At 40.2% G+C, this 26,730-nt stretch overlaps 2 protein-coding genes across 7 annotated transcripts in view; one reads left to right on the plus strand and one right to left on the minus strand.

Moving 5' to 3' along the window:
- The first annotated feature begins 500 nt into the window (after positions 1-500).
- On the plus strand, positions 501-8,685 carry mrpl21 (mitochondrial ribosomal protein L21). Its single transcript, XM_071544652.1, has 7 exons — positions 501-584; positions 1,610-1,670; positions 3,133-3,218; positions 4,025-4,188; positions 5,828-5,880; positions 7,858-7,961; positions 8,550-8,685. The coding sequence occupies exons 1-7, from the start codon at positions 521-523 to the stop codon at positions 8,615-8,617; spliced, it is 600 nt and encodes a 199-aa protein (XP_071400753.1). The 5' UTR covers positions 501-520; the 3' UTR covers positions 8,618-8,685.
- A 1,360-nt stretch (positions 8,686-10,045) lies between these two features.
- The window catches only part of celf1 (cugbp, Elav-like family member 1), a 40,510-nt gene continuing 23,825 nt past the window's right edge, over positions 10,046-26,730 (minus strand). The window contains exons 6-15 of one of the 6 annotated variants that reach the window (XM_071544656.1): positions 25,932-26,066; positions 23,958-24,037; positions 23,526-23,687; positions 19,650-19,707; positions 19,320-19,442; positions 19,067-19,180; positions 17,719-17,904; positions 16,198-16,341; positions 15,912-16,084; positions 10,046-12,223 (exon numbers count right to left, since the gene is read on the minus strand). In XM_071544656.1, the coding sequence (XP_071400757.1) occupies positions 15,957-16,084; positions 16,198-16,341; positions 17,719-17,904; positions 19,067-19,180; positions 19,320-19,442; positions 19,650-19,707; positions 23,526-23,687; positions 23,958-24,037; positions 25,932-26,066 (1,130 nt within the window). In that variant the 3' untranslated portion in view covers positions 10,046-12,223; positions 15,912-15,956. Of the gene's footprint in view, positions 12,224-15,911; positions 16,085-16,197; positions 17,905-19,066; positions 19,184-19,319; positions 19,443-19,649; positions 19,720-23,525; positions 23,688-23,957; positions 24,038-25,931; positions 26,067-26,730 lie in introns of those variants that run through there. The other 5 variants (XM_071544655.1, XM_071544654.1, XM_071544653.1 and 2 more) reach the window with 5 other exon arrangements.

Genomic DNA, 26,730 nt, shown 5'->3' on the forward strand with positions numbered 1-26,730 from the left:
AACAACAAGGCATATTTATGTCCATTGTACAATCCAGTTCAAAAGACCGAGATGACAATAAACAAAAACAAAATGGGTTTAGATTAATGTGTGAGAGAATAAAGAAAAAGGGACGGAAAAAGGAAAAACAAATCAAGACTGTAAGTCTGCAATTTTACTTTTCATTCGAAGGAGGTGAGCAGTTTGGGTTTTCAGATATTTTGCTTTATGAATTAAGAATTTACCCATTAAAATGATTATTATTCAGTGTTTCTGTCTTCCATCACACCAAATTCAATAAGAAATTTTACTTTCCATCCTTTCATGCATATAATCCCATAAAGTTCTACTATACATAAGCCTACAGTAAAAGAACAAGTGGTCTGCATGTCATCATGGCAGAAAATAACACTTATGTGCTCAGTCCTTTTGATTGACCCGGATGACTGCTTTAGGAAAGCAGCTGTTGAACGTACCGCTAGTGTTTGTTAGTTAGGGGACATTATAAAGTGTAACACCAGAGCTTCCTGTCAAAATCAAAATGGCGCTGAGGAGAAGATGTGTAGAGATGTGGAGGACATGCTGCAACATACCCAAACACAGTGGTATGGACTGGTTTTCTGCTTTCTATTTTTGCAAAATATGTCAAATTGTTCTACAAGAAGCCTTATAATAGTTCCTTATACATATAGCTAACTTCCTGTCAGCTGCTCACTTCCCACCAGACGTAAGGAAAAGACAGACATGGACACCATGTTTACACAGTAATCAGAAACAATTATCACTGCAGCTGATCTGGCTGCTTCGAAATGGAATGGAATGCGTAGCTCGTTTGAGTGTGTGTCTCGTCCTCATAGGTTATAGCGAGCATTTTACTCGCCTTTGCGCTCACGACGCTGAAGTTAGCTTCTTATTCGTGGGCTGTCAGGGAACGATTCTTTCGAACAGAAGGTTTCCTCTGTATTTAGAGTGTTCTTTGCCTCATGTTTTAGAATTCTTGGAAAAATACAAATGTTCTAGACAGGACCTCGACTTTTTGATAATTATGTTTAGGTGTTGACCCAAAATTGCATTATGACCCCCTGAACATGGTATGAACATGGTATGTGAGACTATAGTCAACCTGTTATATTGTCTGAAATGCCCCAGTGTCAGATTGAGACGTTTTGATAATCAGGAGGTAGGGCCATAGCAAATAGGCAGAAAGTGCAATCACACTGCTTATCTTCGATTGACATAATAGTCCCACATACCATTTTTAGGGGGTCATAATGCAAAAATTCTGCACTTGCCAGGTGGAACTATTATTTGGAAGTATGGAAATCCGATTTGCTGTTGATGGCTGATGGACGCAAAAGTTTTACCATGGCCAAATTTTCTCGGCCAACTAGTGGTGGGAAGACTGATTATTGTTAACTTTGTGAATCAACCCATCACTACAGCTGACTGTGAACACACTGGCCCAGTTTCCCTGGTTGCTCAGCTCTAAAGGAAGCGAATGGCCTTCCAGTGACTTGTTGATTGTGTTGTTTGTAGTGTGAGCATACAGTTAAGATATGATACAAGCTTAGCTTCCTACAGCTGCATGAACAGAACATTTGGGATTTTTTCCATCATTCTTTTTTTGAAGGTCTCCTGTTTCCTGCTATTCTTCGTCTCCAGAGTTCTCAGAGTAGCAACCTACCATCCAGGTAATGTTTCTTCTACTAGTGTTTTCAAGATATCAGAATTTTGATACCATTGCCAATTCTAATATTTAAAAATTCATTACTGCTACCCGTTACCACAGCAAACAAAGAAAGAAAAAACATCAAGCAATGTGTTACCAAAGTTGACTTTGACAGCTTTGTAGCAACCTTTGCACAGGGGTTTTGATCTTGGTTGGGTTTCCGTCTTTGTCGACTCTATAAGTGAAATAGTCTAGTTCCATATTAGGCTCCTGGCACCAGTTTTGTCAACCAGTTTAGGTTGACTGGGATCCAGTTCAAGACGTGGTCTGTTTGATGCGGTTGTGTATACAATGTTTTCAGCTGTTTGACTCCAACTGCTGCAGTCCACTCCATTGTCAAGAGCCAGACTGAAGCCAGTCTATTCTAATCCTCCTCTTTTGTCTATTCGTCTGTTCCAGTCCACATGTATTTGCCCCCTAGAGGTGATGCTGAAATGGAATTTCAGCTTGCAGAACATATTGTGTGAAAGTACTGAATGTTTATGAAATTAAGTACTGAATTAAATCTTTTGCAACACTATTGAAGTAGTATAGACCTCATAAGTCAGATGCCCACATGCCCAAATATGGACTTCCGGTTCCATAACGATTTCTCTGCAGGGAAAATGGATGGGGTTTCACATAATCGTCCCTGTCACAGTCTAGTTTAATGGGTCGGTCTGTTTTTACCGCGTATATTTATGTCTCTAATGGCACTGGGTCCGTTTGTGTAACCGTTTTCTAGTCTAAGTAGTATTTTTGCTAGCAACAAGCTAAACATTTCAGCACATATAATTCAGAGGAGAGGAGTAGGCTACCATCACCAGCTGGTGGTAGCCTATTCCTCTCTCAAAACTCTCTCTCTCTCTCTCTCTCTCTCTCTCTCTCTCTCTAAGCAATGCATAGACTCAGAGTGGAAGCCCGTTGCCAGCAGGTGACGCAAAATTATAAGTGTTTAGCTTTTTTTAATCAAAAATACTATGTAGACTAGAAATCGGTTACAGAAATCAATGGATCTAGTGCCATTAGAGACATAAATATACGTATGTAAAAAACACACCAAGTTTGAAAATCCTGCATTACACATAGACTATGATAGAGACGATTATGTGAAACCCTATTCATTTTCCCCATAGAGAAATCACTATGGAACCGGCCATATTTGGGCAAGGTTGACGTCATTCAACTTATGAGGTCTATTGACATTTTGGTTATTGTGACAACACTAGTTTCTACCTAAAGCAAAAAATAATGTAAAATTAGGCACATTAGCCTACTGTACTGATGACTTCCACTGGCTCGCTGCTGGCAGGGATTGGTAGACACTGCAGTTCGCTTCCTGCACACACACTTGGTTCCTACACACACACTTCCCACAGATACACTTGGCACTTGATTTTCCAGCTTTGTGTGTGTGGCTTGCTGACTGCTTCTTCTGTTATCAGTGTGTTTCCCCAGACATCATTGTCCAGGCCGCCCTGGCCAGAGGTGGCATACATCAGTCCTGAGGATGAGCAGAGGCAGCATGCAGGTCAGAATCAGCCAGCCAACACCTCCTCTACTCCCAACTTCATACAGTGTACTTAACAGATACTCCAATCTGGACATTGAATTAACATCAAACATATCTTATTAAAGAGTAACCAAACCCCACCAAAATCTGTGGTGAAGCCTGACACCCAATGGTGAAAAGTAGGGTACTGCACTGCTCATCTGCTATTGGCTGGTCTTTGTGCCAGGTGATATCACCTTCCATAGAGTATAACAGGTGGTGACATCACCTGGCACAAATACCAGCCAATTATAGCAGATGAGCAGCCTGACACCGTTAGGTGTCTGAGTATCTAGAAACATGCAAATATTTAATTTAAAAAATGTCAGGTACTTTCGAGTCATCTGTCTGAATTCTAAGTGACTTGGTGTTCATTACTTGAGACTTCAAAGTCAAGTCTTTTATCAATTATAGTGAAGCAAGTTGAAAGACTTTCGACAGTAGAGCACTGACCTCTGCCATGTCTGACAGCATCCCGCAATCGACATGAAAAGTTAATCAGTTCCTCCTTGGCCCATAACCAACCTTCATACCAAGTTTTGTGCAAATCCGTGCCTCAAACAGGATAGTTAGCAGGATATCTCAAACTTTTTGAGATATTTTCATGCAGCCCCAAACACATTTTTTAGTCATTATATACTCAAGTATGCATTGTTCTCAACTTGCCAGTGCTAGTGGTCCCTGCCAAGTGCACCTGGAAATACCGGGGTCGCAGTTGTCTGAAAACATGTATATAATTCATAATGGCATTTGAGATCGAAGCCTATTTTTGTCTGGTTCCTCAGCTGTGGTGAAGAAAGTGAACGGTCTGATTGCTCAGGAGGACTTTGGGCGGCTGTTTGCAGTGGTCCATTTTGCCAGTCGCCAGTGGAAGGTGACCAACGAAGACCTGATCCTGATTGAGAACCACATAGAAGCCGAGTGCGGAGACAGGATCCGAATGGAGAAGGTATGGATACAGTAATGGTGAATAGTCTACCTTATGTGTTAGCGGTGGGTAGTGTAGAGATTGATGATAGCAATTTTGACATGACTGTTGTGAATGTTGGGGGGGGGGGGAATGGATAAATATGGCCATCAGCATTCCAAATTAGGGGGGTTCCAAACAGTTCCATAAATCCACTTCTAGCACATAAACGAACGCAAACAATGCAGATTCTGACAACATATAGCCATGTTGCTGAATTGTGGTTAAGTAAGCTTTCTTTATGTTTATTAGACCTTTCAGTTTGAACACGTGTAACACCGAAATCCGGTTGGAGGAAACTTATGCCGATAGAACGAAGAAAATAGTACCTTTACCAATAATTCTAAACAGGCAAAAAAAGGTGGGAGACAGGACTTTGACAAAGCAGATTCTGCAAATATATAAAAAACGAGTCTTTCTTTTTTTTCGCCTAAAAAAGTGATCATCATCATGGCCAGGAAGCTACAAAACTCAAGGTACTAACAAAGTCCACCATCACTTTAATATTGCCTAATAGGTCACGGCTTATCACAACTTGTGTGCTTGTTTTTTGGTACACCTATATAGTACAAGGTAGGACCCCCCTTTTGCCTCTACAACAGCCTGAATTCTTCAAGGCCTGGATTAAGCAAGGTGCTAAAAACCTTCCACAAAGATCTTGTTCCATCCTGACTCGATAGTGTCACTTAGTTCCTGCAGCTTTTTTGGTGCCGCACGCATGCTGAGAGCATCTTGTTCCTCAACCTCATCATAATGTGAACAGACAAATTTGCTGTGAGGAGTTGGCTGAAGGTTTCGCCTGTTTCTCCTAGCTATCCACACATCTCTCCTGCGCGGGCTTAGATCCTCAGTCTCTTTCCCTTCACGTCTGCGGACGGTAGGGATGGCATAGAAACTAACCTCGGGGTTTTATTGCTGTTGTTACTACAGCCATGTATGACACATGACGCCATCTGTTTTGTAATAGATCCTAACGCAACAGAAACGGTAATAGGCAATAGGTAATAGATAACGCTAACGGTGGCTAGCGTTCTATTAGCGCTGCACCTAGGCTGTCACTTATTGACAGCTGCAGCGCTATGTCAACAATATGGCTGCGGCAATCGTGATGACGCTAATCGAATTCTATCTATAGTAACTGTTATAGTGTTTCTCCCCTGGACCGTGCCGCCGCTGTAAGATAGAATTCTCGGGGAAACACTGGGTAAACGCTGCATCCCAGCCTCTCCCATCTCCCTCCACGAACTGAAGATAAAGTTTTTCCCCAGTCAGTACAAGGTCCTTAAAAATGAAAAGGGGAAGGTACAGGCAGAAATTTGCGGCTCCCTCCAGTTCCCAGCCCCCTTCACACTTTATTACATCTGGCCGATTGCTGCGGAGGGGTGCGGCGTGTTTGGATATTTCTGCTTTGGAGAGTAACATTTTCTAACTACATCAACGACCCAGTTGTCCATGCCATGCTGTACTTTTGGCCATGTAGTGTATATGAATGCTATAAACGGAGAGGACGCTACTGGTAATTAAACAGCTGTAACTTAAACGTGGAGGAATTTCTTTGTCGAGTTGGCCAGTAACAGTGAATCAAAGCATGCGTTGCCCCATCTTTGTTTTCTGTTTGCAGGTGCTGATGGTTGGAGGGGAAGACTTCACACTTATTGGCAGGCCTCTTCTGGGGTAATACCTGCTGTTCTCCCACCACCAACACTAATGACAATGCCCTAGAACTTCAGTGTTTGAAAACTTAATATGTAATTCTCAAAGCATGTTTGGTTTGGTGGGGAGGGGTTGATTGCTACTGTTCCCAGGCTCCAAGGTTCAGCCCTGCAAAGAGCCAGCCACCAGTCTACAACAGAGCCAGCCTTTTAAAGGATAATTCTGGTTATTTTCAACCTGGGCCTTATTTTCTTATATTTGCCATCAAGCCGATCGATTCTGATTGTCAGTTACTTCACTGTAGAGCTATGTTCCTTGCCGTTTGCAGGGAGCGCTGCTCTCCTGTACAATCCAAAGGGGCCAACCAAAACAGTCAAACTAGCGTGAGCTAGTTAGCAAGTAGAAAGTTCAAGTACTGTGATGGAGCATTCATGTCATATTGGATTTACCATAAATACAAATTGCCGTGTGTCAACACAAGCGTTTAAAAATAGGGAATCCACTGATGTCAGCAATTCACTGATGTCAGCAGTAATACAATCAGCCCTACACACTTAAAGTGAGCAATATCTGCTGCAGTTCATTAATGGTTGATTTTAAATTCATAAATGCATTTGAATTTGGATGTTGGCATTCCAATGAGTAAAACGCAGGAATGCTTTCAAATTGTAGCAAAAAAAAAATCCTGTTCTTCCACGTCTTCCGATATGACGTAAATGCGGCGGAAGACTGCTGCAGAAGACTGGAGAAGAAGCAGGCAGCAAAGTAAACCAGGAAGTGTGTTAGCAATGCCAACAAATATCAAATATCTATTGTTCAATCCCACCCCCAAGACATGTAACTGCAGTGTAGTGTTGTTGTGTTGAAAAGACCATGTTTTGGGTGCTTTTGGGTTCGACTGTTTGAGTATCTCTTTGCCCCATTGGATTGTATTGGAGAGCAGCACTCCCTGAAAACTGAAAGGAACGTAACTCTTCAGTGGAGTAATTGACAACATTTTTCTCAATCAGTCGGCATGATGGTAAAACAAGGAAAATAAGGCCCAGGTTGAAAAATATCCAGAATTACCCTTTAACCAGTTTGTTATTCCAGTCTACAACAGAGCCAGCCTTTTAACCAGTTAGTTTTACCAGTCTAGAACAGAGCAAGCATTTCAACCACTGATTGGTAGAACATGTTGAGTAGCCTGTTACATAATTTGAACGACCTGAGCCTCCTCAAATAGAACAGTATACTCTGTCCTCTTCTGTACAGTGTGTTGTCAGTCCAGTTTGTTGTTGATATGAAGAGAACTACAGAGCCCATAAGCTGAAGTCATTATTTTGTGTCATTTTGCATGCCATAAATTAGCATCTCTGCCATTTGGTGTGGAGTCCAAAATAAAAAAAAAATGAATGGGCTTTTCTAAAAATGCCAAAAATAAGGGCCGTGTTGAACAGATATCTAGGAGGTACACTACATTTGTTACAGGGGTTAAAATACATCCACCAGCATCACCTTTGTGAATTTGTATCTTTTAGTTACTTTTAATGTCAGTTTTTGCAAGCAAAATGTTGATCATTGAGGAAAGCAGGACAGTGGACTACAATTTCACTGATGAACGATTTCCTTTACCTGTTGTCTACGCATGTTTTTCATTTGCCAGAGCTCCATCTCCTAACTGTGTCGTACATTCAGATTATTAAGGTTTTTATGTTGCATGGAACAGTTGTTACTGTTCTTATATATTTAGCTTATCACATCAATCTTCCATGATAACTGTTCTTATATATTTCGTTTATTTTATTTATACACCAAATGGCGGAAATGTTAAATTTACAGCCTAAAAAATTCTGCCAGACTTCAGTTCTCTATTGTAAGTATAAGTATTGTAAAACTATAGTATTATAGTTATATTGTTCAAGTACTATATAGAAGCTGCTTTCTGGTTGGCTTGTCCAGCTTGAACTGCTGCTCATTACTCACCCACTGCCCCCCACCCCACCTCCGACTGTACAGAAAAGACCTGGTGAGAGTCGAGGCAACTGTAATAGAGAAAACGGAGTCCTGGCCCAAGGTCCACATGCGATTCTGGAAGCGACACAGATACCAGCGCAAGAGAAGTAAGTTCCCTTCATAAGGCCTCATTTCCTAACGACACAATTAAATACAATAACATAGCATTTAGATCGTTTCAATCATTGTTAAACAAAGGTAAAAGTTTCCAACTGTGTGAAGTGCTGATAGTAATACTCAAATAATAATAGAATATCTAAAGTGCAGTGAGTGCATGCTTCTTTTAATATGGATGGGCTCACTGGAGATGGAAGGCCTTACTGCCTGCAGCTTTGGGGCGCTCAGGCAAAGCCAAGGTTGTCTCTGTCTATTGTAATGATGATCCCAGTTATTTATTCATTACCCTTATGGTTTTACAATTGAATGAATGACACTCTGGACCTCTCTGATTGGTCAGGGGTAGATAATTAGAGTAGATCATTCTGACCAGAAGCTATTCTAGTTATGCTCACTATGTATGTGGTACATTTCTATTTGGACCGCCTGTTGTTGACACATATTGGTGCTGCTATTAGCATTAATGTGAATTGTGTACCAGTACATTGTACTGTCTTCATTGTTTTCACTGTAAAGAGCAGGCAGAAACTGTTCATTGTTGTCCACAAAACTGATTGCTGTATGTTTGTCTTTTGCAGTTATCATTCAGCCACAAACAGTCCTGAGGATAGGCAGCATAGAAGTGGCTCCCAGACTGACATGTTGATGATTATATTTAACCCAGGTGTTATGGGTTTATTTGTTCTGGAAGAAAATAAATATATAAAAATCCCTTTTATGTGTCACTTGTCTTTGTGTCATACTTGGGTGTGTTCTGTTCTTAAAATGTTAGGTAATGCTTTAGATTACAGCCCGCTAATTAACTAGTTCATAATTATGGGGTACTAATGAGATAATTATGGGTACAATGCTGTAGTTACAGGGTAACAAAACAAAAAGTCTGGGAATTAAGAGGTAACTATTTTTGTAATTACAGCATACTTAAAAAATAATTACAGGGAACAGTGACGTAGTTATGGAGTAAGTACAATGTGTACAGGTTGTATAATCGAGCAGTGCTTGTTCCCCTCATGTTCACAGTAATTATAGGGTAAGTACAAGGTTCCCCCACAGTAAATACACTTGTCCGTCTGACTACTTCCGTAATAGATGTTAGGAGAGGAGACCCTAGACCAGCTGTTTGGTGACATTTCTGTATCAGTATAGCGTAGCCTACATAAAGGACCTGAATATGGAAATATGGACCTTCAACACACAGTAAATGACTTAATTGAACATGAATGAATCAAAAAAAAAAAATCTGTGCATATATGTATTAAAAGAAGAACTATCAAATATGTAATTATATGTAACATTGTATTTTGTTGAAGTGTCCCTACCGGGTTTCCCGATTGAGAATCTGCAGTCTAACTCCCTGCAGCACACTTATACCCACGTGACAAAAATTGGTGAACAGAGTGGCCTACCGACGATGCAATCCATAGAGCCCCTGGTGTCGCGGGGCTAATAAAAAATGACGCTATCAGCAGTTACTATTCATTCTTTGTGAATTCACCCCTCAGTTTTTATGCAGGGCTTAGAACTGCTTTTGTTCATAAGGCAAAGCTTTTTTTTCTATCAGTACTTGGCAGGACTTTTGGGAGGCTTTTAAAATAACATGGCTGGCTGAAAACACTGCACCAATACATTATGATTTTACTTTTTCCAATTCAGAATTAGTTCTGTAAATCCTGATATTGATACCTGTAAACCTGTTAAAGGTGCAGTAAGTATGCTTTTTACTGCCCCATAGCACAAAATGGGCATAATATCTGCAAGGTGTTGAAAGGGTTGTTGATCAATACCAATGACTCAACAATTACTTGGCTAGGTGCTGAGACTTCTGGCTTTCAAAACTCACAGCACAAGCTCTCCCATTGGAATTTCAATACATACATACATTTTTTTATAGTTTGTATAAACTCACTGCAAATTTCTTGTCGTATTGTCGTACCAATGCTGTATTTTGTGATCAGTAATATGCATACAGTATATTGTATGGTGCTGCAGTCCTTGACAATACCCATCCCTAGTAAATATGCTGCAAAGCACACCGTTGGGAGTTATGAAAGCAGACGTGGAATGTGAATCTTCTCAAACATTTTATTTGTACATAAACAAACCAACCAACCAATAGGGATCACACAATCGGCTCACAGAAATGACAGCTTGACTGCACTTAAGCGTCATGTCCTGCAGACGGCAAAGATCTGAAAGACAATCCAAACATTGAAGACAGATCTACCACCCCAAAGGAAGGGAAAAACAAACAGGTTTTTGGCCATATAGTAATTCAGCAATGTCTATGTCTCACATCAAAATCACAACAATGTAATACAAAACAAAAAGAAAAGAAAAAATTGCATTTAGTTCAATGCAATGGAGCAAAAGGCGACTTCACAGAAATATAATTTAAAAAGGCTCTACCAGTTCACGTTCCATCCATACAGATAGGGAGTTTGGTCAGGCTCTACATGTTTTCACCCTCTAACATTTTCAACCTCATTGTGAAATAGGATGGTGGTTCTAGTAAAAAAAGAAAAAAAAATACAATCCAAAAGGAGTTGAATGCTATCACCCACTTTGTACCAGTAACAATGAGAAATATCCAACAGGTTTCTCTAACACAGTAGCAGCAGAATGATCAGGGACAATGACTTACATGCGAGTAGAAAACCCAATGATATGAACCCAATCTAGACAATTTGCCATGACAAATTTGATTTAAGAGAAAAAGAACAAATGTGGTTCTTGCAACAGCTGAAGATCCACATCAGAGAACACATACTTTTATATTAATTTGCCATGGTCAAAATAGTCTTATGTGAGTAATCACAAAAAACATTGATCATTCATTTAGCCTGATTGACATGCCTTTAGAACCATTAGTAGATTTGTGAAAAGCAGAGCGCTGCATAATGCCTTGCCTTTCAATAAGTGGCTTTTCTACTGCACACTGGTGGACCACACTCACCACAACAAGCCACAACATTGGTCCACTGAAAAGGGTGATAGCTAGAGAGACTGCAACTTAAATGAGTATGGATCTGTAGGGCTGCTGAATCATAACCACTGAAGACACATACACACATAACACAAACTTAACATACACCTGTTATGAGCAGGCAACTCAGGTCTGATTTTTGTACATGTGTACTCTAGGTACACATGTACAGTCTAGAAAACAACCAATTTATTGATGCAAACAGCCAACTTGATGTCAAGCCTGAGCCAGGGTTCCTAAACCATCATGGAAACACACAGGCACTGAAACGCATAGTAAAAACCTACATGATACCATCCGCCACACCAATCAACCCGTGCTTGTTCAACTCTATCTGACCTCTAGAGAAAGTAATGTGGAAGGGAGAGAAATATCCATTGTGCAAAATATTTGGCACCGGTTTATTCATCATTTTTAAATTCTAAAAACACAAACTAGATCACATTTTTGCTGAGGATTTCAGTGCAGGTACAAAAAACATGCATACTAAATAATATAATGTACTGTGACAAAACAAAAACTCTGCTCTGTGTATTTTGCGTTCCATTAAATGTTAGGCTGACTCTCCACACGCAAAAAGCAGCATGAGAACATAAATGTGCTTGTGGTGGCGACACTGAAATAAAAAAAAAAACTGTTCATTCGTGTTTTTTTTCCTCATCATAACATCACTCAAAGAGAAACTGCCAAGGATTAATCCATACTTAGCTAAGCACAAAATCATAAACTAATTTCCCTGTCCAACAAAACGTGATCAACCCCATCCTAAAAGGCTTTTACAACTTACAAGAGAGACACACCTGCACTCACACACAAGGTAGTCTAGAAACTGATTGGCTGCTTTCACACAAAAACCACAACAAAACCAGAGTATGGGGGCGCTGGGAGGACTGCTCCTCAACACAACAGAAGAGTTTAAATTTAAAAAACAATATTAAGGTTAAAGGTGAAACTAAATTACAATAACTCATTTAGCAAAAATCTAGTGGTTATGTCAGTATGTTCTAGAAAAATAGATACTCTTTTTGCTTGTAACAATACTAATGTAACTTTTAAACATTTTCAACGGCAGTCTTTCTAGCGCCCCCCATTGGCAGCACAAAGGACAAATGGGTAACAACAAAAAAACCTCTTGGTAATCAGTCAACGTCAAACAGCAAGAACACAAGGTCAAAGGTGAAATTGGAAGTGTCAGAGAGGCGCAGAGGACAAGGACTGGACGATGAACTGTGACGCCACATCAACATGCTAGGGCAAACAGGAAGAGATCTAGAAAAAACAAAAAGAAAAACACAACAGGGAGACAAACCTAGGTTAAACAGCAAATGGAACGCAGACAGGGAAGAGAGAAAAGAAAACCATGAATGATCATCTTTGTGTGGGGGACTGCTAACAGTCTAAACACTGAACAGTCAATGTCAGAGACAGACAGAGGGAAACAAGCCACATGCTACTAGGAATTGAGGTGAGATGAGGATGACTGCAACACACAACACAGCTTGCCTACAGTGGCAGCATCTGCCAACGCTGCTTCAGGGATGACGTGCATGTCAAACAAAACCTGGAGTGGTTTTTGCTGGATTGGATCATTGTGTTGTGTAAATAGTTAACAGCAGCTAGAATCTGGCTAGCCATCTCTAAACACAGCTACTGAAACGCAGGACAATTTGAAATTAAAACAATGGAAATAACTAAGAGGTCAGTAGTACACCCAGTTGATAAAAATATTAATCTAAAAGAATACTTAGCTCAGACCATCCAAATGTGCTTTTACCATACAAAGTTTTTGTTTTGGATAATGAGAGCTAGGTGCTGATAATTACATAGTAGCTCATCTTTACTTGATCTGTAGACCAAATGATATACAGCCACAGAATCAAAATTGACAACTCTTCTTTTGGTTTTATTTTGTGCTTTTTTCTTTTTAATATCAATCAAAACAGCTATTTAAGTTGTGAGTGCAAGGGGCCCTGATACATAACCAATCATAAACTCAGTCAATTTTTGTGCAAGGAGGCAGTTTGTCTACGAGATGCCAGGAAACCACCATAATGCATACTTGAGAAAAAGGAGTGATATTACGTAAAAACACGTGGTGACATTCAAACTACTAAGCTGTGACACTTGGTAAGTCTTGTTTGTCCATAATGGTAGTAAAACATGGAACAGTAACAGCTTCTCTGAGCATTTGGCACATTCATCCTTCTCAGATCTGTTGCTAGTCTTAAGGCCTTTCTCACTGATAGCAGTATGTTGGTACGTAAACCAACATGTACGTTGGCGTTCTCTGGCCCCAGACTTACCCTGCCTTGATGAAAAGTTCCTGATACCTCACATAAGACAATTTATTCACATAGAAAGGGAAGGGGTATAGGCACACATTGAAGTTAACTTTTAAAATGAAATATTTTCCCTGCATTTTTTTTATTTTGCAATTCATTAAGATGCAAGGGAACTATGACAAAAAGGGGGCTAGATATGAAGTCATTAGCAGCACTGGTGGATCCTACACAGACAGTTCACGGCACATTGTCACTTATTACACATTACTATAGGAAACAACACTGAAAGGGTAAGGGCACGAGACACACCAGGAGTTCAAATGGAGTTGTTGGACTTCACATTAGAATTCTACAAAATACTGTTGAAGATTCGTCTTTCAAAAAAAATTTCAATTCAGATAAATAATTTAGGCAATAAATAGTTCCCCAACACACAGGAGAAGTATAAAACCTCTATAAAAATAGAAAAGGCATAATAGTTTTGTAATATACATCATCTGGACAATGATCTCGCTCTCCATTTCTATAAAAAACACTTGAGTTTCTGGAAGTCTAAGCAACTGATTGACAGGTGTGTCTGTTTGAAGCAATTTGACAATTATATAAATTCTCCAATCATAAAACATATTCAGTGCGAAACAAAGTCATGTTGCCCTCACATTAGCTAGCAGTCTTGTGTAGAGAGACGTTGCCAGCTAGCAGGACAGTAGTTGAGGGACATTGATGAATCATTACAAAAGATTCAAAAGTAGAAACAAACTAAAACCATAAAATATATCTATATGGAGCATTACATTTGCATCACAAATACATACAGATTTCTGGATATCAAGTCTTTACTAAATTTCACATTGTTGAGTGGAGCAAGCCCATTTTGCTTGGTTTTCATTCCCAGAGTGCACAATATTGCTAGTTATAGCCAACAGTTGGGCTTGTCCATCTGCAGTGACATTGAGCCAGAGGAGCAGCATACCGGCTCAAAAGCCACATCAGCCTACGTTACACCCTGCCACCAAGCAGTACAGGGGAGGGCCACCAAAACACACTTTGTTCCTCTGGAAAAGTGCACACTTACATACAATTTCAGCTGCTTTATGAATTCAGGTTACTAGTTTGCCAGATCAAGAAAAATGCAATTAATGCAATATTCAAATTGGTTGAAAGAAATGAAAAAAATGAATGAAATAAAACTGTATCCATTTAATACAGGTACATAAAAAAGCACAGGCAATGGAAAGGTTGTCATTTTCTTTCCTCAAAACTTAACTCTGTATGTGTATACAGTACGTATACACACACACACACACACACACACACACACCCACCAACCCAGTGACCACTTTATTAGCGCACCGTGCCATTTACGCAAACAGCTGGTTCCTCCAGGCAGTGAGTCAGGTATAAATAAAGCATAATTATAAAGCATGCAGACAGGGTGGGGAGCTTCAGTTACTGTTCCATTAAATGTCAGAAGGACAGGATGCTGATTTAAACCACTTTGAATGTGGTACAATGCTTGATGGTTGGTGCCAAATGCATCTCAGAAACAGACCACTTCCTGGGATTTTCTACACTACAGTCGAGTTTACTAAGACAAAACACATTCAGTCATTGCAGGTTGTTGGTTGACAAGCATAACAAATACTTTAGTTCAGTCCAGATCTCAACCTCACAGAGGGGATGAGATGAGGTGCAACAGGGTGTTTACAGCATGAATGTGTCGCTAGGTGTGCCTAATAAACTGGCCACTGATCCCCACCCCCACCCCACACACATGAATTTTAGAAAAACTGCAAACTAAACAATAATGACCTCAATGTCTGCTTTGGTAGAACTCTCCATTAAGAACAATGTAAGCTTTTGTATGTTCTGTTTGGTAGAACTTAACTGATTCATTAATATGAATTTGGTGTCTGGGATTCATCTCCACTTAGGATAATACAGTTTGTTCAATACCACACAAAATGCTAGTCTGCTCCAATAGATAAGACTGAGAAGAGGGGAAAAAAACACATTTTAGTTGCTGAAAAAATAAAATACAGAACATAATACAAATAATCATTTATGTTAACTTATCAAATATAGCCTACATCTATTGATACAAAATCACTGGTAAGACTATGTAGGCAATTAATGGTAACCTTGGGGGCGTGGGAGAGCTCATCTGCAGTAGTTACTAATATTTTGGCCAGTCTATAAAAAAGGCAGTTTGTTTGGTGGAAGGTGTCTTGGTGTATTCCAGCTGCGTGGCTGCTTTTGGAGGTTAATGCTGGGTGGGGGGTGGTGGGAAATAGGAGGGAGCAGGGAGTAAAAACAGATCTGTATTTTGGCAACTGGCTCTCAATGTGCAACACATCATAACAATCGACTAATATATGTATAATTTAACACAGCAAACTGATATAACATCTTAACTTAAATAAAAATACACTTGTTTTTCTTCTTTCTCAAAAAGGAAAACAAAGCTCAAAAACCACAACAGAACACAGGTAAGAATCCAGTTTCGGCTGAAAAAAAAATCTTGCATGTAGCTTTCATTTCTGTCTCTTTTCTGCCTGCCCATGTTAATAAAGAAGAGGAGAGAGGTGGCAGAGCAGACATCACCCTGTAATGCACAGAGAAGTTGAAGAAGAGGAGGGGGATGAGTCTTAGTTGGTTATTCACACTCCACTTACCATAACACCACCCTTCCTAACCAAGTCTGTAGCGCCTCAGCGCGTTCAGTAGGGCTTGCTGTCATTCTTTGACCGCTTCAGCTGCACCTTCAGCCTCTTCATACCGATCTGGAAGCCGTTCATTGACTGGATGGCTGCCTGCGATGACACCGGGTTGTCGTAGCTTACAAAGCCTGGAGTAGAAACGCAGTCACAGTCAACACTTACAGAGGAGAGTGCTAACAGAAGACAGCTTTAAGCTGTTCTTGCTCATCAAGAGGATTGTGCGCATTGTGGGTGAACTCACCAAAACACTTGCTGAGGTTGGTCTGTTTGTCAATGAAGACCTTAGCGGAGATGACATTTCCAAAGGGCATGAACATCTGAAGCAGGTCCTGGTCTCCAAACTCCTGGGGTAGGTGGTAGATGAACAAGTTGGCACCTTCCGGACCTATCAATCAATCAACCAATTTTACCAATTGCACAAACCAGTCAGTATGGGCAATGACATCTTAACAATGTAGTCTCCAAATGTCAACAATTTATGATTCAAGCAATATATCTGAACAAATTCTATTCGGCTATAAAAGATAGCCATATTATAAACCATCAATCATCCAAACATTAATATCAGACAGTTTAAGCGACCGCATCTGAAAAACAGAAATAACATGAGACACAGACAGGGACAAGCCTTCTGTTATGGACTTCCGCTTGTTTTAAAGTGAAAGTTTTCACATGATTATCTAGAGACCATGTCAGAGAGGAGGTGGTGAGATCTTACCGGTACTGCGACTGTCGCTGGCTGATGCAGCAGATTTAAAACAAGACAGAATCCTTAGCAGAAGGTCACAACAACACACAGCACAGACATCTCTACCAACCTGCCCACAATAGCACTTTAACAGCAGTAGACATGCTGGCCTCAAAAAACTACAGAAAAAACATAACCACGCAACTACAGAACCATATTGACATTTTGCATATTTTACTGCATCATTTATTGTGTGTGTGGGTGGACACCATGTCAAGTGCTAAAGCTGTACCAAAAATTGTCGAAAATCAGGTATACATTTTAATAACAGAAAAATGTATTGAAAAGTATTCAACCCTTAGATTTATTTTCAGCTGTATTAAGGTGTTGCACATTTTTCAGCCCATTCAAAATAGCCCTAATTTGGTCTTTCTTGCCAACACAGCTGATATCCGGTCGCTTTGATATGTCCATGACATTTTAAGGTACTTTCAATATTATACAAAATCGATACAGGCGCGCTGTTGAAGCAGGACTTCAATGATCAGAGTTCAGGTGTAAAAAAGAGCAGCACAACCATTGGTGTGGTGCTTTTTTTCCAACTTGCACTTTTATAATTATATTTTCTGTATGAATACATGTTGAATAACTTTGTAGTACACAAAAAAAGGCAAATTTTTTGGGTGACCTAGAATGCTGATTATTCAACTGTGGAACCTCAACTTATTATCTTAAGTCAATCATTTGAACTAAAATAAGCCTAGCCATGGAGGGCTTGCTCCTGAACACTGGGATAGGTGTATTTCAGACATAAGACATAACACTTTACCCCTCTATCCTCTGCTTTCTATCCACTACACATCCCTAAAGTCCAACCTAGCATTTCCTGGATGCCACTGTGACAATGCTGTGATACATGGCCCTATTCTCCTCCTGCTCTCTGCTCTCGCTATGGCCCTCTACCCCTTCCTAGTCCTTCCATCTAGCAGTTGGAGCCTCTCTTTTCTCTCACCCTCCATGTTGTCTGCTCACTTCACTTTTCCTCCTTATCAACCCCCAGCCCAGGGAGCCTACCTTCCTTCTGGCTGCCTGCTGCTGAGACGCTCTGTTGGGACAGCAGGCTCTGGTTGTACAGGCTGGGCAGGGCAGCGGCAGCGTATTGCTGGATGCCCGAGTAGGCCTGGCTCAGAGCCTCCATGGTGCTGCCTGAGCCGTTCGAAAGGCCTCCGCTGCCCAGGCCACCGTTCAATGCTGCCATGCCTGCATCACAGGGGTGAAAGCAAAAAAAAAAAAAAGAAAAGAAAATCATGACAGAAACTTTGTTGTTTACACAAAAAAAGATCCTTTTATACATGTATTCCATTGCATTGCAGGTTTGGCCAGTTCAAGTCAGGTGAGCTATTATTCTTTTACAGCAGGGCTCAACTCTACCAGCCACAGGAGGCAAACAGCACCAAAAGGAAGTTGCTGGCCAAGAGTAAGAAATTACAGTTTACTTACAGTACACTGTTATTAACCATAATGCAACTTAGGTGTTCATGTGGGAAGAGGGATAGTTTGCACAAGGTCTAGTTTACAGGACAATCTCATGTAAAGCCAAACAAATAAAATCAATCAATCATAATAGTAACTTTGTAGTGGTGTTGAGAAGTTTTTACCTTTCTAATTATGATATGGTACAAATTTTTGTTGTGGGACAGCAATGTTTCCGCTACATTAAATTTTCACTGCAGCCACAAACCTGGTGCGCAATATTGCCTACTTTCTCATCAATCATTTAGCGGCAATCATTAGCATTATTTTAATGCAGTTTTTGTACCCCGCCTGCCCTCTAGTGGACTATCAGGCATACTGTCAAAGCAGATGAATGAGTCAGTTTATTTTAAGACTGAGAGTTTTAAACCAAGTTCATAACTGACTCAATACTTCATAAAGTAATAAATAAATAAATAAAAACACCTACAGAAGACAAACATAAGGGAAACTAAATTAGGCCGTGCATTTGGCAGTTTTTTGAACACTGAACAGTTTTTGAACACACTTTAAAACAGTGACAAAATGTCAGTGTATACAGCTAGCCTACTAACGCACACACGATAATGTTTTAGGCTAATAGATGGCTGTAGAGTAAATAAAAAGGCAAACTAAATCACTGTATAAACTATAAAGCTTGCAGTTTATTCATGTGTTGAACCACAACAAAAAGCAGAATCGCATTGAGACATTAATCTCCAATTCATTTTTGTGTTGCACCAGTGGAGTACATGCCCAATAACCGGGACTGGGCTAATTACCTGGAGTCAAAATTCATAAGGCTCTTAACGACAGGTAAAAGACAATGAATTAAATGTGTGCAGTCTGTAAAATCGGGACTGAAATAACCTATTTGCTCCAGATAATATAATTCTTCCATGGGTTGTACCTGCCAGGGAGCTCATATTGAGACCGGCTCCAGCCCCGGCAGCCAGAGACTGCAGAGCACCCAGGGAGGCCATGGGGTTGACTGATGAGTTGCTGCTGGAGGTGGGAGAGGAACCTGCTGGGAAAAACCTGTACCATTAATGTTACATACAACAACAAGCAAACAAGACAAAGCTATGTTACAGTGCTATAGTCTGGGCGGTGTGTGTGTACCTCAACTTTGATACAGAAGTGTAGTAGTACTGTGTGTTTACCTGAGCTGGTGAGCGCACTTAGTGGGCTACTGGACGTTGTCATGGCGCTGGAGCCAGTGGGCGTGGCCTGTGTGGCACTAGCTGCTGCCGCCAATGCGGCCAGGTTCTGCATGGCGTTCAGACCTGGCGCGCGCGCACACATACACACACACTGTTACGGTGGCCAATGACTAACATAACAGGTATATAAAACAATAATACGAAAATAGATAAGGGTAGGGACAACCAATTTATGCATTTTATCGGTCTTTCGTTTCAAATTAAAAATAGGTAAGGCCTTGCCCATGGCACAAATATGGTAGTGTCCCAGTCCTAGTGCTGTGTGTTTACCTGATATGGGGTGCAGGTTGTTGAGTGCATTCCCCGTGGAGGCTGACTGCTGCAGCAACTGCAAATAAAGCTAGACATTTACACCAAACACAGAGAATCCGATGGTCAGTGCTGCTGTTAACTAGTAGAGGAGACATGCAAAAGGTAAATGGTTGGCATAGGTGCATAACAAATCACGGTGAGAAACAAAATGCCGTAGGAAAATCTCAGGAAGGAGGAGTAACAATAAAGTAGGTGTGGCTTTAAAATGGTGTTGGAGAACCATGCTGTAGCCACATCTTCACAACATTATCTGAAGGCTTACCATGGGGGGTTAGTACCTTCCCACCCCCAGTACAGTTAGAACGGACACTGTCTTTTCCTTTAATCCATACTTTAATTCACTTATTAGGTGGCCAGGCCCATAGGCCTGCTCTGCTCACCTTGTTGCCACCACAACCTGGATAAACAGCTAGAAAATGGATGGATGGATAATTAAGTCAAACTCCTTCCAAGTAAGTGGAAAGGACACCAAACCAGCTTCCAAATAATCTGCAGCCCCTTAACATTAATGTTCCCTAGGGGATCAATAAAGTGCATCTTATCTTACAACATTAAAAGTTATGAGAGTTTTCAAAACTTTTTAAAAATGTTGCCCACAGTGACTATAACTGCTTTACTGTAAACTGTATAGGATATAGACATTTTATTTTTTGGCCCAATATTTGACAAATCTCATTGCCAATTTCATTGGCAAAACAGAAATTTCAGTAAACTCTCAAACTTTTCATCACATTAGACAAATGTGGAATAATTTGCATATCATGCCAAAACCTAAGGCTCTAGAAAGGCTGAAAGGCAGATTTTATTTATCTGGACCAATGTCTGATCTTCAAGCCTCTCAATCAATTTATCATTCAAAGTAAAAAAGTGTTGTTGAAAGTTATGGCACAGAACGTCTGTGCACACTAAACTAGGTTATCATTAGACGATCATCCAAGTTATCTGTGAAATGTTTCTTTAGATTTTTTGATGGAACTATACAGAAGACATGCAAATGAGTGAGTAGAGAATTATGCTACAGGCTGCAATTTTGACAAAATAAATTTGATCTACTTTACTAATCTACTTTTTTCACTGCCTCCTTTGTTCAAACAGATTCCACAGTAGTGGTGGCAACAGTTTTTCTTGGACATTAAGGCCGCCAGGGACCCTCAAAATGCACCAGCTTGTTCCTAGCTGTTCCCAACCACCACACTGCTGCTAGCAGCTATAAATAGGTGGCCAGGCAGCCCATCATTTTTGTACGTGTTCTTTGTCATTTTTTTTTCTTTTTTCTTCCTTTCCTCTGACATAAATTGACATCCCATGCACGAAAAGACACAAAATGTTGCAGAGTAGTCAGGTTCGGTCCAAAACAACACATACTGTAAAATGGGGCAAATTTTCCTGATCCATATTTTACCTCTCAAAATCTCTAAATCTCATTTAAAAGTAGTAATTTTCTGTGGATGTAGGCCTATATGAGAGGAATCTTTTGCACACTGCTACCTAGTGGTAATTATGAAGATCAAGCCTTCCACACTGTAAGTCGAAATGACACCAAACCAGCTTTCAACTAATCTGCAGACCCTGAACATTAAAAGTTATATTTAAAGCTGCAATGAGCGATTTTCCGACCACTAGAGGGTGACAGAAACCGCCCCAAAAGACAAACCTCGTGAAGGACCGTGCATAAAGGCTAATAGCCAAGCTAAACGTAACTATGGAGAAGTGTCGCCGGTTATCAGTCTCGCTTTGGCAGATTTTTCTCCCGCTCAAGGTTACATGTCCCACAATGACAAGTGAAGGGGCAGGTAGCAAGTTGACTAGTTAAACAGGTTTACTCGCTCGTTTCATCGATTCTGCCATCAAGAGAATTTCTTTCAGGAATGGGAGGGGGTGAGGGCTGCTTTTAAACAGCAAGGGAGGTGCCAAGTGAGTTTTAAAAAAAATGAAAAGCTACTGAATGGTCCGGGAGGACAACAAGCTTTAACAAAAGAGGTGAAAACAGCAACACAGCTGGCCTCCGTGGATACTGGTTTATATCATTGTCTCCATGAAATCTCCACACGGCACATGTTATTTTCAGGATTGGTTATAAGGTCTGATATTGCTTATTGCAGGTTTAAGTTATATATATGAGGTTTTAAAAGAAAACTGTAAACTATACTGTGTAAAGGTGGCCCAATATTTGATAGAAATTACAAAATTTTTATCACCATCTGGAGGAGGTGTGCAGACCTGCCAACATTGGACATTTTTTTTGAGTAGCACATTGTCACAACTTGCGTGACTCGCGACTCATGACAAAACACAAGTACAGTCCGACTGACTAAAATGTGTTATCAAGAAAAGCAATAGAGTGAGCTATGCATATACCTACAGTATAAAGACATGTTATACTTGTGCCCAGTCCAATGCCATACAGTGGTTTGTACTCTTCATTGAGTACTAAGTACTTATCCATGTATTTTCAATTTTCAAGCAGATATTGCTGTTTTCCATTTGATTTGAGTTCACATATCATATTAGAGTGTGCATAAGTCATTCCTTATTATTTAACACTGGGACACAGACAAGGTCTACCTGCTAGTACTGAACATCAAAGCATTGAAAGTAATCTAGTTCTCAATTAATAGACCAAATTGCAAATATAATTTATTTCTCATAAATGGTGGGAATTATAATAATAATAATTTGAATCAGTACAGTTTGCCTTCTGGGAATTAAGAGTGTTTTATGTAGTTGTGTATTCCGTTTGTAGTCATTTCATGTTGTGGTGCCGGCCACAATGGTGGTGCACCACAACACTGTTGTTTTTTCCCAAGCCGTACTACAACATCAGGCTTTAACGTGAAGACGATAGTAACATAAAGTACACACAAAAAGCCAGTACAGTGCCTGTTGGTTCATTCTAAAACGATTTTGTCATCATTGTTGGCGGGACCACATTAGTTTCAAGCATAGAAGAATTTTCCTAACAAGCCCTGTTGTAGCTAGCTAACATTAGTATGGTTTTTGGAGACAGCTGCCTTACTATTTTAAGAATCAAGAAATGCGTGAAAATGTGGTGTTGTAATAATATCAGGGTAAGATTACAAACTTAGAAGCATGTAGGAGTCTGGGACTAAGGCAAAGCTTGCCAGTTACTTTCTCTGTGCACAGCCGACGGTGAAATTTGAAACCTGGCAGACTCAGCTGCAGGTATGCATGCTCCGCTGCGGAGAGGCTTTTCAAAATAAAAGTGCTGTGGTTTTCACAAATCACAATCTCACGGTTTATTTTTTGAGGTATAGATTTTAAACGTGTAAAATGAACAGACTTGATCTGCGCGCCAGCCGCAGTGCACAGCTCAAACAGCACCGGTCAACACAGCGAGAGGAGGGGGGGAGCAGGTACCTGTGAATCCCCACAGGCTGCTGAGGCAAAAAAAATAAATGCAGACCTGTTGGCAGGTCTGGGTGTGATATTTTTCACCACCACCATGCCCCCCTTGTGCATTTCAGAACAGATTCACATAATATTACAAATTTGACAAAAGGTTGTGCAGGGAAGAACCACTGGGCCATGCCTTCTTATGGTTTTTGGAATGTCTCTGGGTGAAGCCTTGCAGGGTGTTGTCAGATATGGCAGAGGCCTATGTTCTACTGAGCACATTTTCTAGTTTTAATTTGGTATCTTTAGCAGTGGTGCCAATTCTGTTGGTGCAGTGGTGCACCACTGTTGGATGAATGAAAGGATGGGACGTCAATAACATTTATGGAAAACACACAGGAAAGGAGTGTGTTCTTGCCATCTCTCCAACAGGTGTGTGTGTGTGTGTGTGTGTGAGAATATATCTATATATACACTCACTGCCAGGTACTGTGGCCCCAGGCTGTTGAGCCCAGTGAGGTTTCCCCACATGGAGGCAGCGTTGAGTTGCTGCATCTGTTGCTGTAGCTGTTGGGCCATGCGTTTCTGCTCCTTGTCCTTCTGGGTGTCTGCAAACTTCACCACGATGGGTGAGGAACAGCCCTGCGATGGAGACGGAGGAAAGCTTACATAAGGCTTGAGTCTCATTTATAAAAACATTCTTTGAGTTTAACTTAGATTTCACTGCAGAATCATTGCAATCATACTACAAAGATTATGAAAATACTTTTTTTGCATAACAGCCATTTATACATTGTAGCCATTGTGTTTGACCGTCAATGTTTTTCATGACTATGAATAGAACTGCTATTCAGTTCTATTCATTTTGCTTGTAATTGCTGATATACATGCTACAGGGACTCCTAAGTTCACCTCCATGGTCTGTGACTGGTGCATGGACTTGATGGCTGACTGGGCCATTTGTCTGGCTGTGAACGTCACAAAAGCACAACCTGCATGGGAGAAAGACCATATATAAAGGTTCAGACGTATTTTCAGTAAAATTCAAGCACTTTTCAAACTTCAATGCGCTTTGTCAGTGTTTTCAAGCATCTTGCAGTTTTTGTAAAGTAACATTCAACTCAAAATGCACAATTTTCTGCAATGAAGAACACATGCTTGTTTTGTTCTTCTCAATGTGATTGTACTACAGTGAAATTAAGTTATAGACCTATATCAGAAAGATCAGAGGCATTTTTTTTATATTACTGTGTTATACTGTGTTATACTGTACATACTGTACAGTGCAAAATGATTTTTATGCAACCATGTATAAATCATGTATAAAAATTTGAAAAATGTGTGTAAACATAAATCTCTGAAATGAATAGTCATTAATGGAGGACAGATTTAATTTTAGTACCTGGTCAAACCTGACCTGGACCACATATGGCCATAAATTAAAATATTCCTACAATTTGTCCTGTATTTTGAGGCATTGTGCATCATTCTATTTTAATATATTTATACAAGGGCTATGTTGAATACTTGACTCTCTTTGGCCGCGAGGTGAGTCACATCAAACACTCAGCTTTGAAGTAAGATGAATGGAAAAAAAATGGCAAAGTGTAATCACTGTTATAGATTGATGTACTGATCAATATTTCCAGCCTTGCTTTCCCAGTGGCCTAATTCCCTTTCAATTTCTCTTGGTTGTACTAAGGGTCAAATATGGTTATGAATTCAGGGGCAGTGTAATCTCTGAACTTGATAACTCACAAAGAAGCAGTTGAAAGACGAATCACAATAAGTTTGTGTCATCAATGTAGTTCTGAAACTAAATAGTATTGCTTATAGTGTGGGAAATGTGTGCATCATAATCTAATCCCTTGTGTCCTCTGGGCTAGCTGGATAATGAAGTACACGACCAAAGTTTATTTCTTTTTGCAGTCTTTGCCAAACACCTTGCGTGGGGTCGGGCCTGGTGCTATCCATAACATCATCTTGGAGCCAGTTTACATTAAAGCTGCAACCTCCTCAAGGTGATATGTTGCTTACAGAGTGCTTCCTTGCTTGTACTTTGGCCAGTATGGCCATACTGTAGCCAGAAGTACGTCAAAGTGTGTCATTATTTAATTGTCTCAGACTTGTGCGTGTTTTAATACTTTCATCATCTGATGAGGAAGACAGGAAGAAATGGAAATCTCTGCCACTAAATAATCCCTCAAAAACATGGTGGCTTACAAACTTTATCGTCACATCCATGTCTTCTTATTTGGGGCATCTTTGTTAGCCGAGATGGTAGGTAATTTCATTTTCTAGGTTTGCATAAGAAAGGTAATATCAGGCTGTAGACTATTACATTCTGAAAAAGGTTCTGTTCAACATTTCATATTAATGTGTGCATTTGGGAACACCACGAGAGCCGAGACGAGACAGGAGGATGTATCTTACTTCTGCTTTCTGCTTCTCATATTTCCGTGTTTTCCTCTCCAAAATAAAAGTTTCAACCAACAGCTAATGTTCTCTGCGGTAACATTAGGACCTGCCCTCTACTTTACTGGGAGTATCTTGTAATATTCAGACAGCATTAATTTGAAAGCATTTACTTTTAACAACTGATACGATGGAGAAATAGCAAATATCTCATATAGTAATAAAAGCACTGGAAAACGATCTATGGTGATGTAAAGCAGTAAAGGAATACAGGAAATGAGCAAAAACTCCAATCACACTGGAATTGAAATAAAAATGCCTTAGGCTGAATTTATCCTGAATACTTCATTCAGAAAATAAGGGATAGCGTAGGACCATGAACCTGTATCGCCACGGCTGACTTCATCACATCCCAACAGGATCCTGTGTGTGTGTGTGTGTGTGTGTGTTGATGAGCTGAATCTGCCTCACCACGGCTGAGTCCATCAGGGCCTCGGAGTATCCTGCACTCCTCTATTTGGCCGTAGGGTGAGAACATCAGCCGGATGTCATTCTCATTACACTTCTTGGAGATCATTCCAATGAACAGCTTCCTGTCCTCCACCGCTGCATTCAAGACAACACAACATCAACACACACACCTGCTCTATGTCAAGTCAAATGGTGCTCATTTCTATGATGGTACAGTCAACATGTACATACTGTATGTTTCATCATGGTTAGTAATTTGCAAAAGTAAGCCATTTACTGTGGGTGCATGTCATTACTTTCCTAACTGGTGAAATCATCCCACAGAGTGGGCTTTGATACTAGCCTACTGAAAGTATCCATTTTGTACAGTTAGTTCCATTAAGTTGGGCTACAGAAGCACAGCTCTATGCAGCTTCACAGCAAGTAGCTTTGCTTAGGCATGGACATTTTTCCCCACCAGACTGAAATCATCCAACAGCTTTTTGAAAATTAAAGGGGTACACCAGCCATTTTAAAAATGTTATTATTCAGAAGAAACACTGCCTCCTGCTCATGCTTGTGCATTCATTGAGAATGCACAGCAAAATCACGAGCTGGCCACATCGTCATAGTATAAAGCAATTGGCTTCCAGTGGGAGAATGAATGGGGTATAGAATTCCAACAAAATTTACAATCTAAAACATTCTGTCACAATCATAATGTATCTTAGGTGAACAATAACCTTTTGTAACATGAGAGCAATGCCATACATTTCTGAATTATTTGGTTTTCCACTATTCATAGTTTGTGAGTGCTGTC

Source organism: Centroberyx affinis, unplaced genomic scaffold (assembly GCF_046629955.1).
Source record: "Centroberyx affinis isolate AG114_WGS23_722 - 3 ecotype Tasmania unplaced genomic scaffold, CSIRO-AGI_Caff_v1 ptg004626l_1, whole genome shotgun sequence".
In the NCBI taxonomy this organism is placed as follows: Eukaryota; Metazoa; Chordata; class Actinopteri; order Beryciformes; family Berycidae; genus Centroberyx; species Centroberyx affinis.